The 14,628-nt window shown below is 54.3% G+C and overlaps 1 protein-coding gene across 1 annotated transcript; it reads left to right on the plus strand.

Moving 5' to 3' along the window:
* The first annotated feature begins 282 nt into the window (after positions 1-282).
* Positions 283-14,567, plus strand: LOC119112507 (cGMP-specific 3',5'-cyclic phosphodiesterase). The gene is made up of 5 exons (XM_037236715.1): positions 283-423; positions 3,249-3,332; positions 4,956-5,109; positions 7,340-7,425; positions 12,896-14,567. Exons 1-5 carry the CDS (start codon positions 283-285, stop codon positions 13,112-13,114), a joined length of 684 nt encoding a protein of 227 aa, XP_037092610.1. The 3' UTR covers positions 13,115-14,567.
* Positions 14,568-14,628: the final 61 nt, after the last annotated feature.

Here is a 14,628-nt window from a genome sequence, read left to right on the forward strand (position 1 = left end):
ATCGGTGTATTTTGGGGAAAGGTGTCGTCATTTTTCACTGTTCAGCACCCCCTACGCTTGCGTACGTAGGGGGGGGGGGTACGTTTGCATCCACGCACTGATGGCGCCGTGTGTGTGTGTGTGTGTGTGTGTGTGTGTGTGTGTGTGTGTGTGTGTGTGTGTGTGTGTGTGTGTGTGTGTGTGTGTGTGTGTGTGTGTGTGTGTGTGTGTGTGTGTGTGTGTGTGTGTGTGTGTGTGTGTGTGTGTGTGTGTGACCGCTGCTGGGCATGTGTTTCAGTTCTCATGGGAATGCTGATGACGGCCTGTGACGTTAGCGCCATCGCCAAGCCGTGGGAGATTCAGCATCGGGTGGCCAAGCAGGTGGCCGACGAGTTCTTCTATCAGGGCGACCTGGAGCGGACCAAGCTGAACGAGCAGCCCAGCGTGAGTCCGGCGCGCGCCTCTCGCCCGGCTGGGGCCGAGGGACACCACCAACGGCAGACTAGCGGGCGCCTCTCGCCCGGCTGGGGCGAGGGACATCACCAGTGTGAGTCCGGCGGGCGCCTCTCGCCCGGCTGGGGCGAGGGACATCACCAGCGTGAGCCCGGCGGGCGTCTCTCGCCCGGCTGGGGCCGAGGGACATCACCAGTGTGAGTCCGGCGGGCGCCTCTCGCCCGGCTGGGGCGAGGGACATCACCAGCGTGAGCCCGGCGGGCGCCTCTCGCCCGGCTGGGGCCGAGGGACATCACCAGCGTGAGTCCGGCGGGCGCCTCTCGCCCGGCTGGGGCCGAGGGACATCACCAGTGTGAGTCCGGCGGACGCCTCTCGCCCGGCTGGGGCGAGGGACATCACCAGCGTGAGCCCGGCGGGCGCCTCTCGCCCGGCTGGGGCCGAGGGACATCACCAGTGTGAGTCCGGCGGACGCCTCTCGCCCGGCTGGGGCCGAGGGACATCACCAGCAGCAGACCAGCTCGGGGTCGCGTCATGGCTTACTCTAGTGGAGTCGGACGTCACGGGAAACCTAAGCCGATCAGCGGCGAGGTAGATGGGCGACAGTGGGCAATTTGTCCACGTTTCTGGGGCTATATTGGTTATTTTTGCGGCGTTTAAGGCAGCGATGAGCTATGCTTACCTTCAGTTGGGTCGCCAGGTGCGATCAGGTTCTGTCAGGTACATTAGTCTGGGTCGTGCTCAGCTATTTTTACGATGCTTCACTTTGCCACCCGACGGGAGACTATTGACGAGCAGGGCAGGCAAAAACCTCCTACCACGCCCAATATCATTCAGCCAGCAAGGACAGTTCGCAGGACAAACTCTCTGTGGCATCATGGGCTGAATGATGCTGCAGTTTGCCAATCGATTTAATGTTTACGTTTGTCTTCTTATCTAATTTTTGTCCCTTTTGTCTGGAGATGGCCTAGCAGACGGCCAGCTTTGTAGGATGAGGGGAGAAGAAAGCGACTGCAGATGGCCTAGCAGACGGCCAGCTCTGTAAGATGAGGGGAGAAGAAGGCGACTGCAGGTCACGCGGTCGCCTTCTTTGTTAAATTACTCTCTTCGCTTTTCACCTTCTTCATAACGTGGTCGCTTTCTGTATTGGCACGGGTCCAGTCACGCTTGATGGCACAGCTTGAACAAAGCACGCGAGCGAGGGCTTCAAGAAGGTGACGTGGCTGGAAGGTGCCTCGCGTTCGCTCCACTCCAATGTTAGCAATTTGCAGCCGGCACATTCGCCTCCAGCGTAGCTGCTTGCTCGTCTGTATTTGCTCTGGCTGTTGAGATCTGACATCAATGTTGAAAAACCTGTTTGGGGCGCGGTCTCACTCGTCATCAAACTTTGCAAGGCTTTGGGCGTGACTGATGAACTGAGGCTGGGCTCTAAATTCTGGATTATGCTTTCCGCGAGTTAAAATGAGCTTAAGTTCTGATTCTCATCTTCAATTTGTTCCCGACCAGTAGGCATCGAAGTGCTGTAAGGAAAGAAAGTTTTGAAGAAGGTGTTGTACGTGAGAAGGTTTTGCATGCACCATCTTAAAATTGTGATGTTGAAAAAAATTGTGGTCATTGAGTTGCCGGGTAATGAACTGATAGCATGCGGGAAGAAAACGCGGAAAATGCGGGAGAGAGTTGGAGGCGTTACAGCGTGACGCGGCAGGCTAGTTTCCCATCAGTCACGGCCGCCTGGCCGTTCAGTCGTGTCTGCCTGAGACTGCGTGCAGTGATGCATGCGAAGCACCACGGCTCATGCCAACGGCGGCAAATCAGGCCCTCGCTGACAGCCCCTGGAGTCGCCCGAACGCGCCTCAAACACGCTGTGTCGAGACAGACACCACGACATCGTCGCAGCCAATGAGGCGTCATCGAACTTCTCCTGTCTCTTCGAGATGAGTTTACACTGGCTGCTATGGATCACTTCACGACACTTGTAACACGCGATCAACAGGCTGGTGCGACGCCAAGCTGTGTGGAGTTCGAGCAGGGGTGTCCTGAGGCGAGTGAACACCGCCGAGGAAGACCCAAACCACAGCTGACAGCGGTCACAAAACGTTTGCTACCGAAACGCCGGGAGGGAGCTGGTGCACTCTGCTTTCGAATACCTGTTGTCTCTCTGCTCATAGGTTACCGTTGTTTAACGCACCAGGCTCACAATGGCAGTGCCTGGTGCACAGGGGTACTTATCTTGCCCTCCGTGCGCAATGTGATCTTAAACTACGATGGGAAAGTTGTAAACTGGTACTTGTAATCCTTTTCCAACCGATTCCCAAGGAAAGCAAGACTTGGAAAACGACTGCATGCTGTTGTTTGATTCGTAATCAACCCTAGGGCTGTGTAAAATTTCAAGCCATGATGCTCAACAACCTATTGCTATCACTGAAAATAGCTCTAAATGTAGTATGTAGCATGCACTAAATATGTGCATTTTATGCAGGATTTTTTTAAAGATGCGATTGATCTACAAAAATGCACGAATTTAACACTACGTGGTATCTGAAGATGGCACTGGATGTGGTTAGTCGTCTGATGTGCCGCGTTTATTTGCGTCTGTGCAGCAAGAACACCGCATCGCGTTTATCAAGCCGGGTATGTCTGTTGGGCGCACGCAGGTATGTACATGCACGCATGCGACCGACCTTCCTGACCTGCCCGGTCAGTCAGGAGGTCGAAATCCAATGTACGTACGACGCTTCAGCATCATTGCGCTGTGTGGACGTAGCTGGCACGATCCCAAGGGTGATGAACTGCTCTCTGACAAGGACCTAACGTTACAGGCCATGATGGACCGGGAGCGAAGGGACGAACTGCCCAAAATGCAAATGGAGTTTATCAACTTGATTTGTATACCTCTATACAAGGTACGTGTGCTCGATGAGATGAGCCATCATGCATTCGAAAGTGGGAAGGGTTGGGAGCTCTTGTTCTGAGCATAACCGAACTTCGGTATGCCCAGAGCCACTGGTTAAACGGCATTACCAAGAGAGCGTTCACTTTCTTGACAAAGCTCGACGTTTGGAAGTTGCGCTCGTGACCATGAGCACAGCGTCGAAGTCTCTTGCTTTGCCAATATAACCAATGTTTGGCTGACTAGGGGCCGTCCGTAAATTACGATATTCGTCGAGTGGGAGAAAAGTCCTGTAATGGAGCGGCGTGACGGAAGCGTAACTAGGGAGGGAGGGGACGCTTCCAGCAGCGTAACGGTACCCTCCGGTGAGGGCGGAAATCATGTAAACTTAGGTAAATACAAATCAAGCTCTTAAAGCTGAACACCAGAGACCTCTTAGCATGGCAAGGAACACGCCCGTTGCTTGTTTTACACATCTCTAACCCAGCAAGGGGCCGAGGCGGCGTTCCTTTTTCAGGGGAAGGTGGGTTTAAGCCGGCGTAACCTTAACCAGCGCGTAGCCACAGGGAGACGGCGTTGACATTGACAAAAATATCTACAAGAACACCGGATCTAAAATTCCGTAAAAGCAGGAGTTTAAGGCTTGTACTGTATACACCAAACATGCGTGGAGTTGAGTCGAAAATCACGCTTCCCTTAGGTCAGGTGCCGCACATCTGATGGGAAACCAGTGATATACAGCGGCCATATACAGCGGCGCCCACAGATGCTGCATTTGTCTGCCCGCCCGCACCGTCAGTGACAGTGTAGAAGTGCGGCAATATGACAAACCCTTTGTTTCTGTAAGCTTAGCTCCCAAGATGCTCAAATGAAGTTTGAATTATCATCGGACAAATCGATTGTCTTTGTCGTGGTGGGGCTGGGTTGATGAGGCGCCTGGTTTGTCGTCAAGCGGCTGATGTCGAAAACGGAGCATCATGTTGTGCTTTTTATGCCACCGGTGCATTTGGGCAGCTGGACTGGGCAGCGCTCGGAGCCTCGGTGGTGCGCTCTGACTGACAGGTGTCGCGCGCCTGTCCCATAAGCGTGACGTATCACTCGGGTCTGAGGCGGCCGCGGAGCTCCGGACGGCACGAGCCGCCAGAGCGGGCCAATCTCGAGCGGCGGCCCGACAGCGCGGCTGGCGATCTCCAGCCATCGATCTCGCGCCCGTCTCGCTCTCCTATGATTTAGATAACACTCCGGGCGCCGCCAAAGCGGGCAGCTCGCTGCGATCGATGGCACATCTCGGTCGGCGCGTAACCATTTCCACGATGCGACTGCAGTGTTTGGGGATGCATGGACTCAATTTTCTTAGGAAGTCAGTATCAGATCATTGCGTACCTGTTCTCCGTAACAGCAAGGTCACATTACATCGAAATATAAGGCATTGTTACCAAGATTGCGATATCATATATGCAAGCTCGCTACTTCTCTTCCTCCAGCTGCGACAGAGCCCGATCGCTGCGGTGATAATCAGACTGTGACAGAGCGCGATCGCTGCGGTGATAATCCTCGCTAAACGACAAATTCTCCCGATGCATTATGTACTTGTAGTGCGCTGCTGTGTGGTATAGTCCCCTGACGCCGTCGGCAGGCGCTCTCCGAGGCGTTCCCCTGGATGCGGCCCATGTACGAGGGCTGCCTGCGGAACCTGCAGCATTGGCAACACCTGGCCGATCAGGTCGACATGGGGCTGACCTGGATCGACCGCGACTCCATCGAAGAACCGGTGGAAACATCTCATGACAGTAGGTGGCCGACCACACGTACGCCGGACGACATACTCTGGGAAGGGCCGAGCCCGCAGTCGGCTGGTGCCTGAGCGCTGGTGCCATGACACAGCGGGGGCTGGTGCCATGACACAGCGGGGGCTGGTGCCATGACACAGCGGGGCTGGTGCCATGACACAGCTGGAGCTGGTGTCATAATCAAAACCTATCTCTCCAGCTGTGTCATGACACCCCGGAGCTGGTGTCATGACACAGCTGGAGATGGTACCATGGCACAGCGGGGGCTGGTGCCATGACACAGGTAGAGCTGGTGTCAGTGACACAACTGGGGCTGGTGCCATGGCATCAGCGGGTGCTGGTTCCGTGGCACAGCGGGGGCTGGTGCCATGGAATCAGCTGGGGCTGGTGCCGTGGCACGGCGGGGGCTGGTGCCATGACACAGCGGGAGCTGGTGCCATGACATAGCTGGGGCTGATGCCATGGCACGGCGGGGGCTGGTGCCATGGCACAGCGGGGGCTGGTGTCATGACACAGCGGGGGTTGTTGCTGTGACAGCGGAGGGTTGTTTTGCACCCAAAGAGTTTGTACCAGCATAGGCGACTTTGAGCTAAGATGGCACGCCAAGCGGAGCTTGCTGAATGTACTGAACCCAGAAAACAAGTTGCGCCACGACAATCCAGCGGGTTACATTGACTTCGGTTGGCTTGGCCGGAAGGAACGCGGAGGGATGCTTTTGGTACCGTGTAAGACTACGACATTGCCAGTCGCCCCTCTATGGCCACAGCTCAGTTGACATGTTTGCAAAAGTCGGACAAATAAGTCACTTGCCGCGACTCGTGACCGCCTGATGTCAGCCCCGTCGGTGCTCCCTTAAATACCTGCTCGTTTTTTCCACACCAATTCTACTCATTTTGAAGACGCAAAGGAGCACAATGGGATGTGCAGTCCAAGAATGCATCAGTTACCAGCACTGTCTGCTAAAAGAATGCCGGCACGTCTGTATTGCAAAAGGGGTTACGAATGCGGGGTTATTTATTATGTGCGGCGGAGGGATGCCAAAATTTGTCCTACTCCTGATTTACCTGAAATGGTATCATACCTTACAGTTCGCAACGGACAGGTTTTGATTCATCTGCTCACGAGAGAAAAGGATGCCAAATAAACTAAAAGCCGATAAAAGCGGACGGTAGCTATGTCAACTAGCGTTAGTCTGGAAAAGTCCGTGTCCGTCCCCACGGCCGTCGGCTGACCGACTGCATCGCCGATCGACTACAGAACCACTCTCAAATGGAGTGAAGTCTCAGCCGAGCAGTGCCTATTTCTGATGTCATCCATAGAACATGGCCTGTCATCGAGCGCGCCTCTCGCTCAGTTCGGTCTTGGACCATATCCCGCCACGTTATTGCCTGCCAGCCGAGAGCTGCCGCCAACATTCGCGGAAGGAGTCTAGCGCACAGAGACAAGGCCGACGGCAGCACACTCCTCAGGCTTGTCACTTCGGCCGTGTGCCTGGACATCCGGCAAACTTGGCGCTTTATGGGAGTGAGTTGCCAGCGCGTCAGCGTCACTGGTTTGCCCAATTTACTTTGCATTTAATCCGCATTCGGCTAGTCTCCAATCTGATTTCATTTGACTCCATTCCTCAGCAATATTGTCATTATCACAGGGGACCGTAGATGCATTGTCTCACGAACTGTCGAGCGTTTTCCTCTCGCCAGTCATCTAAAGCCTCAGGTATCCGGCGTTGTGTTCGGCATTGCTGGCTCCGTGAGTTTCGGTCGTTGGCCTGACTTGACTCCTAACTGCTTTATGTAAAGTAGCCGTGGCACTGCGTTTGAAAGACCATTATACCGATGCTACTGCTCGGATAGCAAGCGCAGATTTCACCTTACCCGGGGCGGGTAAGGGATGTGTCATTGTGTCATCAATTTTGGGGATGTGCCATCCCCGTGATGTGTCATTCTGAGAGATCCTTCAAGGCGTGTTTTGACTTTTCGTGATGGTGACCGGAAGATGCTTATATTTCTCTTATTATTTGCAAATGCATTTATGTTCAAAACAAACAATGATACCTGGGCTGAGTTTATGACTTCTGTGTACAAAGAACGTAACCCACTTAAGCCTCTGTGTTCGGACATGACTCCAGCCGCATCTCTTGTAATATCCACTTCGGGATTGCGTGCATTCGCACGCAGACGTAGAAACACGGTGCATTAATTGTCTGTTTATCCTCCTTTATCTGTTTCAGTCTCAGTTGATCGCATTACACTTCAAGGCAAGGCCCAGGAGTCACCAAACCATCCAGAAGTCACGAATCAAGGCCTGGATGTCAAGGTAAGGTTCAAATGTGCGGCCTACAGATAGCTAGGCAGAAAGTCTCCCAAGAGGTTTTCCCCTTGCTTTCTGGGTGCACCCCCTGTGCTCGCTTATACGTAAAATTAAACTCATGCGTCGAGCAAGACAAGCTGCATGTCAAAATGAGCGTTGCCTACGGTGGTGAGATTGTAAGGCCGCCACCAGCCGCGCGTACACGGGTTCAGACCAAGCCATCCGTCCGGACCCCGGGTGAAGAGGCGCTGTCACCTTGCGGACCATGCCATCCGTCCGGACCCCGGGTGAAGAGGCGCTGTCACCTTGCGGACCACGCCATCCGTCCGGACCCCGGGTGAAGAGGCGCTGTCACCTTGCGGCCGTTTTGCGACAAATGTCTCCGCTAATCACTTCGGAGAAAGAAGCTCAAATTTGTAGTAGCATAGTTTCAAAATCATTAGTTAACGAGGGTTGTTTCAAACCACTGCACGTGGCTCATTCATGAACGTTGCACGTGGATGCGCCTAGGAGCAAGCCGCAGTGACGAAAATGGCATACCAGTGCGTCCGTGTGCCGGGGTCAGGCCACAGCTGAGCTCTGTTCTGAAATAGGCGACTACGGTGCGTGAGATCAATGTCCAGCGCTTGAGAGAGCGCGATATGTGTTGATGCCGGCGTACCACCGTTTGCTTTTTCGCTGGTCTTCGATTGCCTGTTTATTTCCGTAACTGGACCGTATCGTGTCAACTATGAGCATTCCTGATTCTGAGCAAGCCAATTACGTCGATGGTGTGGGTGTTGCATTCAATGTGCGTAATGCATGTAAAATAGAGACACTAGGATAGAGACAATAGACACACACACACACACACACACACTAAAATAGAGACGCATTTTCTGCACTAATAAAGTGCAGAAAATGAGTCTGGTCAGTTATGAGTCACCCATTACCAAACCAAAACTTTTATAACGCCCTTTTCGCTGTAATGAAGCATTTGCAACATTACACGGAAAGCGCTCGTGGAGTAAAATTGACGTCTAGCTCTTGCAACGAAACAGGCGATTGTGTTTTATTTAGGGAGCCGATGTGATAACTGGTGTTCAGTAAACGGGCCTCTGACTCTGGACTGACAGGACTGACCTCTTGGAATTAACTTAGGACTTAGGACATCATGACACCAACGACCTTGAATTATACCATATGAACTATCTGAGATGTCTCTAAGCCGAGGAAATGTGCAAAAACAGCCGAACATGTGGTTGGATTTCAGGAAAAGCGCTCGTAGAACACATTTGGTTCTATATGATTATTTTCGAATTGAAGTTGAGGCATTGGGGATGGACTTTTCTGAATTTTTTGGCTTGGGCATGCACAGAATGACACAAAAGTAGTGCTAACTAGGCACTATTTGTCGGTGCCCCCCGTTTGTTCGATTCAGGATTAACTCAGTATCGACAAAACTGGCCTCTGTAAACGTCATTCTTTGGAAGAAGATATGCTCGGCTTATCAATGCAAGATTGCACATAACTGCTGTGGACCTGAAATTTTAGATGAAAAAGAACAGACAGTAAAATCCTGAAATGTGTTGGCCTACCCAGCTGCTTATTGTGTGAGGCACGGTACTAATTCTTGAGGCACCTATGCCCAACATATTGTCTATGCGCCGCGCCGGTGTCCGAAAATATGAATGCTCACACATGCGCATTTAGTGCGAACATTTTTAACGAACTTCCTGAGCTTAAAAATATCCCAAATGGCAGGTTTGGAATAATCTTAGGTATCCTGATGAACCACACAAAGCCCTTAGTATATCATTCAAAAATATAGTTGCTCGGATATCTCCATTACAGCTATATCTCAAACGTCGAACCTTGCTTGTGCATGAGAAATTACATAGTTCTATAACGTGCTAAGGAGAATGTCATGCGCATTCCACCAGTTGTCGGTAAATACACCAGAAGTGTAATCGAACAGCTGTCCCCTTGCAGCCGGGCAGTTGCCTCCTTTTGTTCGGTTGGGCGGCTGCGGCCTGTTTGGCCCGGTTTTCAGCCCCCCCCCCCCCTTTGTTCAGTTGGGCGGCTGCCGCCTGTTCGACTTGGTTTTCAGCCTCCCTTTGTTCAGTTGGGCGGCTGCCGCCTGTTTGGCCCGGTCTTCAGCCCCCCCCCCCCCCCCTTTGTTCAGTTGGGCGGCTGCCGCCTGTTTGGCTTGGTTTTCAGCCTGACGGCGGACCTTTTCTGCAGCGCTCGGTGGTGAATACAAAATTACTCTATTTTCCCAGAAAGGTGTTGGTTTCCACCAGCCAGTCTTAGTGGCTTGGCTCACATTTGGGCCCTGGGGACACTTTGTCGTTGTCGATGTTGGTGATATTCATGATCTTAATTTGGGTAATATCAAGGAGGTTGTCGGTGCCGCACCTAAACTCCTGCTTCTTCATTGGCTGGGCGGATCTCCTGCGCTTGTTTCGAGGACAGCTCTGTGGTTTTCAAGCTGTCTTTCTGGACTCGTTATTACGCTTTGCTCCGGCGTGATGCGAATGCGGGTTTTGTTCCACATCCTCATTAGCTTGACTCCAAACCGTATTTTCGTCTCTTGATCAGCGTATCCGCTCGCTGAGGCTGAAAATATCGCTGCAGCACTCTCTCCAAGTAGGCAGCTTGTTTTCTCGCACTAACTCGACTGGAGCACCGAGGAGAAAAATTACGGCTTTTTGCGGTGCACGCTATACTGCGTCATGATGCGATGATGATAATTGAGTCGGGGGCACGCTCGACATCAGCGGTCATTCGACGCCCATAACAAAAGTGTTTCCTCCCTAGCCGAACTGCATATGGCTAAAAAAACATAGCTCTCAGGAAAGCAAATGGTTTGTCCGTGTCAGGTGTCGTCTCGTAGAACGTCGCGACATCGAAGAGCTGAAGCGCGCCTTCCAAAATGGCGCAGACTCTCGTTGAAATGCGGTCACGAGCTGATTACGTGACGTACGGTTAGTGGAGCACCACAGCGAGAACACGGGTGCCGCTGCTTGCCACACGGGTGTGCCCGTGAGACGCACGGGTGTGACCAATGCGCAGTCCACTAAGCATGATTTTTCCTAGCCGAGCCCGCCGAAAGTAGGGCTGCCAGTGTTCCGACTCCTGTGTGACGTTAAAACGAGCTGTTATGACGGAGTGGCGAAGATGCTCTCAAACAAGCATCCCACTCCGTCATACGTGAACACGTGTCCTTCAGAACATACCCTGCGCTCCAGGGATGTGGACCGGCCTCACTGAGGACATTCATCACATGTCTTGACCCGAGCCAGCGAAATGTCAGCATTTGGCGAGGTCCAGTGCCAGGACGGAACTGGTGGATGTCGCAATTGCATCACATCTTGCAGATCATTGTCCTCATAATCAGATCACATTCTCATCACACCTTGGATATCTTTGTACTAAAAAGGAATATCCGTACGCACACAGAAGGGTGCGGAGCGCTGTCTTCTTGCTCCGCGAGGCAAAGCCGTATTGTCGCGTGAAAATGCCGCCCATAAGTCGGATGTTGGGGGGGGGGGGGGGGAGGGGACTGGCGCGGCCTACTCGCCATCCACTTGCCAGTTACCTGGTGCCGTGCAGACAGCGGCTGTTCGAGTGCCTCTTCGAGAAGAATGACTGTCACTTGCGTCCGAAACGCTCCACCATATTGTGTCAAGGCTGCCGCTAGAAAGAGGGCGTGCAAAAAGTGTATGCCTTAACGCAGCCGCCGTGGGCGGTCTATAAACACTCGACCGTCTTAGCGCACTATAAACACTCGACCGTCTTAGCGCACTATAAACACTCGACCGTCTTAGCGCACTATAAACACTCGACCGTCTTTGCGCACTATAAACACTCGACCGTCTTAGCGCACTCCGGAAATTAAGAGAGTGACAAAAAGCGCAATGAGCAGCCAGCCAATGAGGACACAACGGTTCTCATGCGTCGCAGGCGGCGGCTGATGCGGCGCATCCAGAACTGGCCCGAGGGAGTGTGAGTGAGGAGTGGACCATCCCGACGGGGTGGGGGTGCGGGGTAGGCAGTGGGCTAACCCGAGGGAGCGTGAGTGGGGAGTGGACCATCCCGACGGGGTGGGGGGGGGGGGGGTGAGGGTGCGGGGTGGGCAGTGGGCTGGCTCGAGGGAGTGTGAGTGGGGGGTGGACCATCCCGACGGGGTGAGGTGCGGGGTGGGCAGTGGGTTAACCCGAGGGAGTGTGAGTGGGGGGTGGACCATCCCGACGGGGTGGGGGGGGGGGGGGGGGTGAGGGTGCGGGGGTGGGCAGTGGGCTGGCCCGAGGGAGTGTGAGTGGGGAGTGGACCATCCCGACGGGGTGGGGGGGGGGGGGGGTGAGGGTGCGGGGTGGGCAGTGGGCTGGCCCGGGGGAGTGTGAGTGGGGGGTGGACCATCCCGACGGGGGTGGGGGGGGGGGGGGGGGTGAGGGTGCGGGGTGGGCAGTGGGCTGGCCCGGGGGAGTGTGAGTGGGGGGTGGACCATCCCGACGAGGTGGGGGGGGGGGGGTGAGGGTGCGGGGTGGGCAGTGGGCTGGCCCGGGGGAGTGTGAGTGGGGGGTGGACCATCCCGACGGGGTGGGGGGGGGGGGGGGGGGGGGGGGTGAGGGTGCGGGGTGGGCAGTGGGCTGGCCCGGGGGAGTGTGAGTGGGGGGTGGACCATCCCGACGGGGTGGAGGTGCGGGGTGGGCAGCGGTCTGGCCCGAGCGCCAGAGGCTATTCCTGACAATAACTGATATCGTTGGTTCGGTATTGAGAGAAGGATGACATGATTGGGCGCAATATTCACCTTCCAGATAAGCAAAACACTTTCTCGCCACAGATGTCAGCATGCATGTCATTCAGCTCAAGGCCTTAAAAACGATACATGCATCTCACTCTGGTCATGTGACGGGATGAGGTTTGCTTTTAGGGGCGCTTCGACCGCAATGGTCATTTTGCGCTGGAGCCATTTGACGTAGTAAACGTCGGTAAGCCTACGAACGTTTTGCAAAAAAAGTTGTTCAACCTATCCTACATGCACATGCCAAAACACCTTTGAAAGCTCACAAAGGCGTTGGGCTACGTTTATGGGCTACCATAACGGGCATATCGTTGAGATGAGCAGTATTGCTATTGCCACCTCGCGACAAATATCTCCGGTAAGCAAAAATTCCGTCATATCACAGTGCCAACTATAGACAGAGAGACATCCTTTTTTCATAAACACACGTGCATTTCTTGATGTCAAAATTATCAGCAAAGGAATATTTTCCAAACCCTTGCAAAGGGCCTAGGAGCGCCGTTTTTCAACGTTTACAAACGCTTTATATTCGCCATGGAGTCAATTGCGTCCGATTAAATGGAATGACAATTTGTTTTATGCTGAGATGCTACTGCAGTTTTCAACTAACACCGGAATGTATTGTCATATATGGCTGTACAGCGTGATCGGTGACGCCTCAGGCCGGGTGACGCGCCGCCGCTGTTGCAGAGAATGCACTGGAGCAGCGGCCAGCTGGCGTCGCCGACACTCTCCAGCATCGGCCGCCCCAGGGACGACGCCGAGGTCGGCAGAGACGCTGCCCTCGGCCGCCGCTGCTCAGAGCCGGTCGGCGTGGGGCCGGCGGTGGCACCCCCGACCCGCGCGCGACGCTTCGGTCGCAGCATCCGGCGCTACGACCGCGAGACCAGGCTCTGCGCCATCTCGTGAGCGCGGCATGAAGCTCGCGGCCGGCGGCCGAGCCTTTCGGCCACGCCGAGGAGTCGTGTCTCGTCATGGAATGCCGTCGAAGCTCTCCGAGCCGGATGGAGGACAGGACTCGGGCAGGTGTGAATGACGAGAGCTGTCCGCCAACTATATGGACTTTTGGTATATGTGCTGGAGGGGGACAAGGACAGCTTCGCCTACCGGCTATATGTGCTGTACACCGCGTATGTTTCTTCCCACGCGTACTTCTCGTGAAGTCAACGAAGACATTCGAACACACCGTCTGTTCGGAGAACGCCCTCCGCCGCTTGGAAACGTGCTGCATGACAAGTCTAGCCATGCATTCTATTCTTTAGAGGACGTCACTCAATGTCAGATCAAACGGAAGCTTATAAGCTCCTCATGGCATAGGTTGTTTTTGTTGCTTTAATACGGAGTAGCTCGCCGTTATGGTTGCTGGAGAGAAGAGTGCCGGTAGCGTAGCGGTTAGGCTGCGTGTCTCAGAGAACAGGGACACGCGGTTCGATCCCCCGCAGTGCCCGGCCCTCACACATTATCAGGGCGAGCGGCGGGCGACGCCATGTAGCCTCTGCAGCTGAGTGCACCGCACAGGTGGTGGCCGCTGGCGGAGTACAGGTGGTGGCCGCTGGCGGAGTACAGGTGGTGGCCGCTGGAGGATCCCTACGACCGCGCCCGCTCAGTCGGCACTAGTTATGGCACGTTGTCGAGACACGCCACACCACAGACAGACCGTCAGCGCACGAGAGGCACGGACTCGCCACGCCATGCCTCACCAAGCAATCATCCATTCAGGTTTGGGTCAACGTACTTTCCTTTTTCAAAGTAACTGCATGTAATTTAAATGCATTTCATTTGCACACAAAGCTGACAAATCAACGCCAACGCTAACAGATGTCAATGCTTTTAGCTAGTCCGCAATCAGCTGGATAGCGGCATTCCTCGCCTGCTGCGGACCACCAGCACGCTCCACTGCCCCGATGCGCACAGACGGCTGGGGCGTTCCCATTGTCATGTCACGGGGAGAGGAAACATTGTACGGCGCGATGTCCCCAACAATCGCATCGCCAGACGCGCAAGTCTTACCTGCGCACAAACCGATAATTTGGCAGCCACCCCCTCCATTTGGGGATCAAAGAAACTAGTCACAGAGCGAAAACCCGTAGACAGCACTACTGGCCAGTGGCCACCTACGTGGCCACTGGAATTTGCGTCCATACATGTTACCTGGAAGGCTGCGAGTGAAAGAACCTCCCGGGAACCGGTCGTTAAATGTGTTATCTGTGTGAGTTTCTCCGTGCCTGTAACCACCTTGTCAAAGTCATGCGCCGTCTCGGGATCAGCGCAGCCACATCCGGCCAATGCCGCGAGTGCAGGCGTCGCTTGACACACGACCCACCGCGTCGGACGTCGTTATGTACATGTTGAACCTGATAGCCACAATACACGTCTATTCATCTAAGCCGTGTATGCCCTTAGAGCCATCAAATGCCGTAGGT

This window comes from Pollicipes pollicipes, unplaced genomic scaffold (genome assembly GCF_011947565.3).
Source record: "Pollicipes pollicipes isolate AB1234 unplaced genomic scaffold, Ppol_2.1 Scaffold_7261;HRSCAF=8764_pilon_pilon_pilon, whole genome shotgun sequence".
NCBI lineage: Eukaryota > Metazoa > Arthropoda > Thecostraca > Pollicipedomorpha > Pollicipedidae > Pollicipes > Pollicipes pollicipes.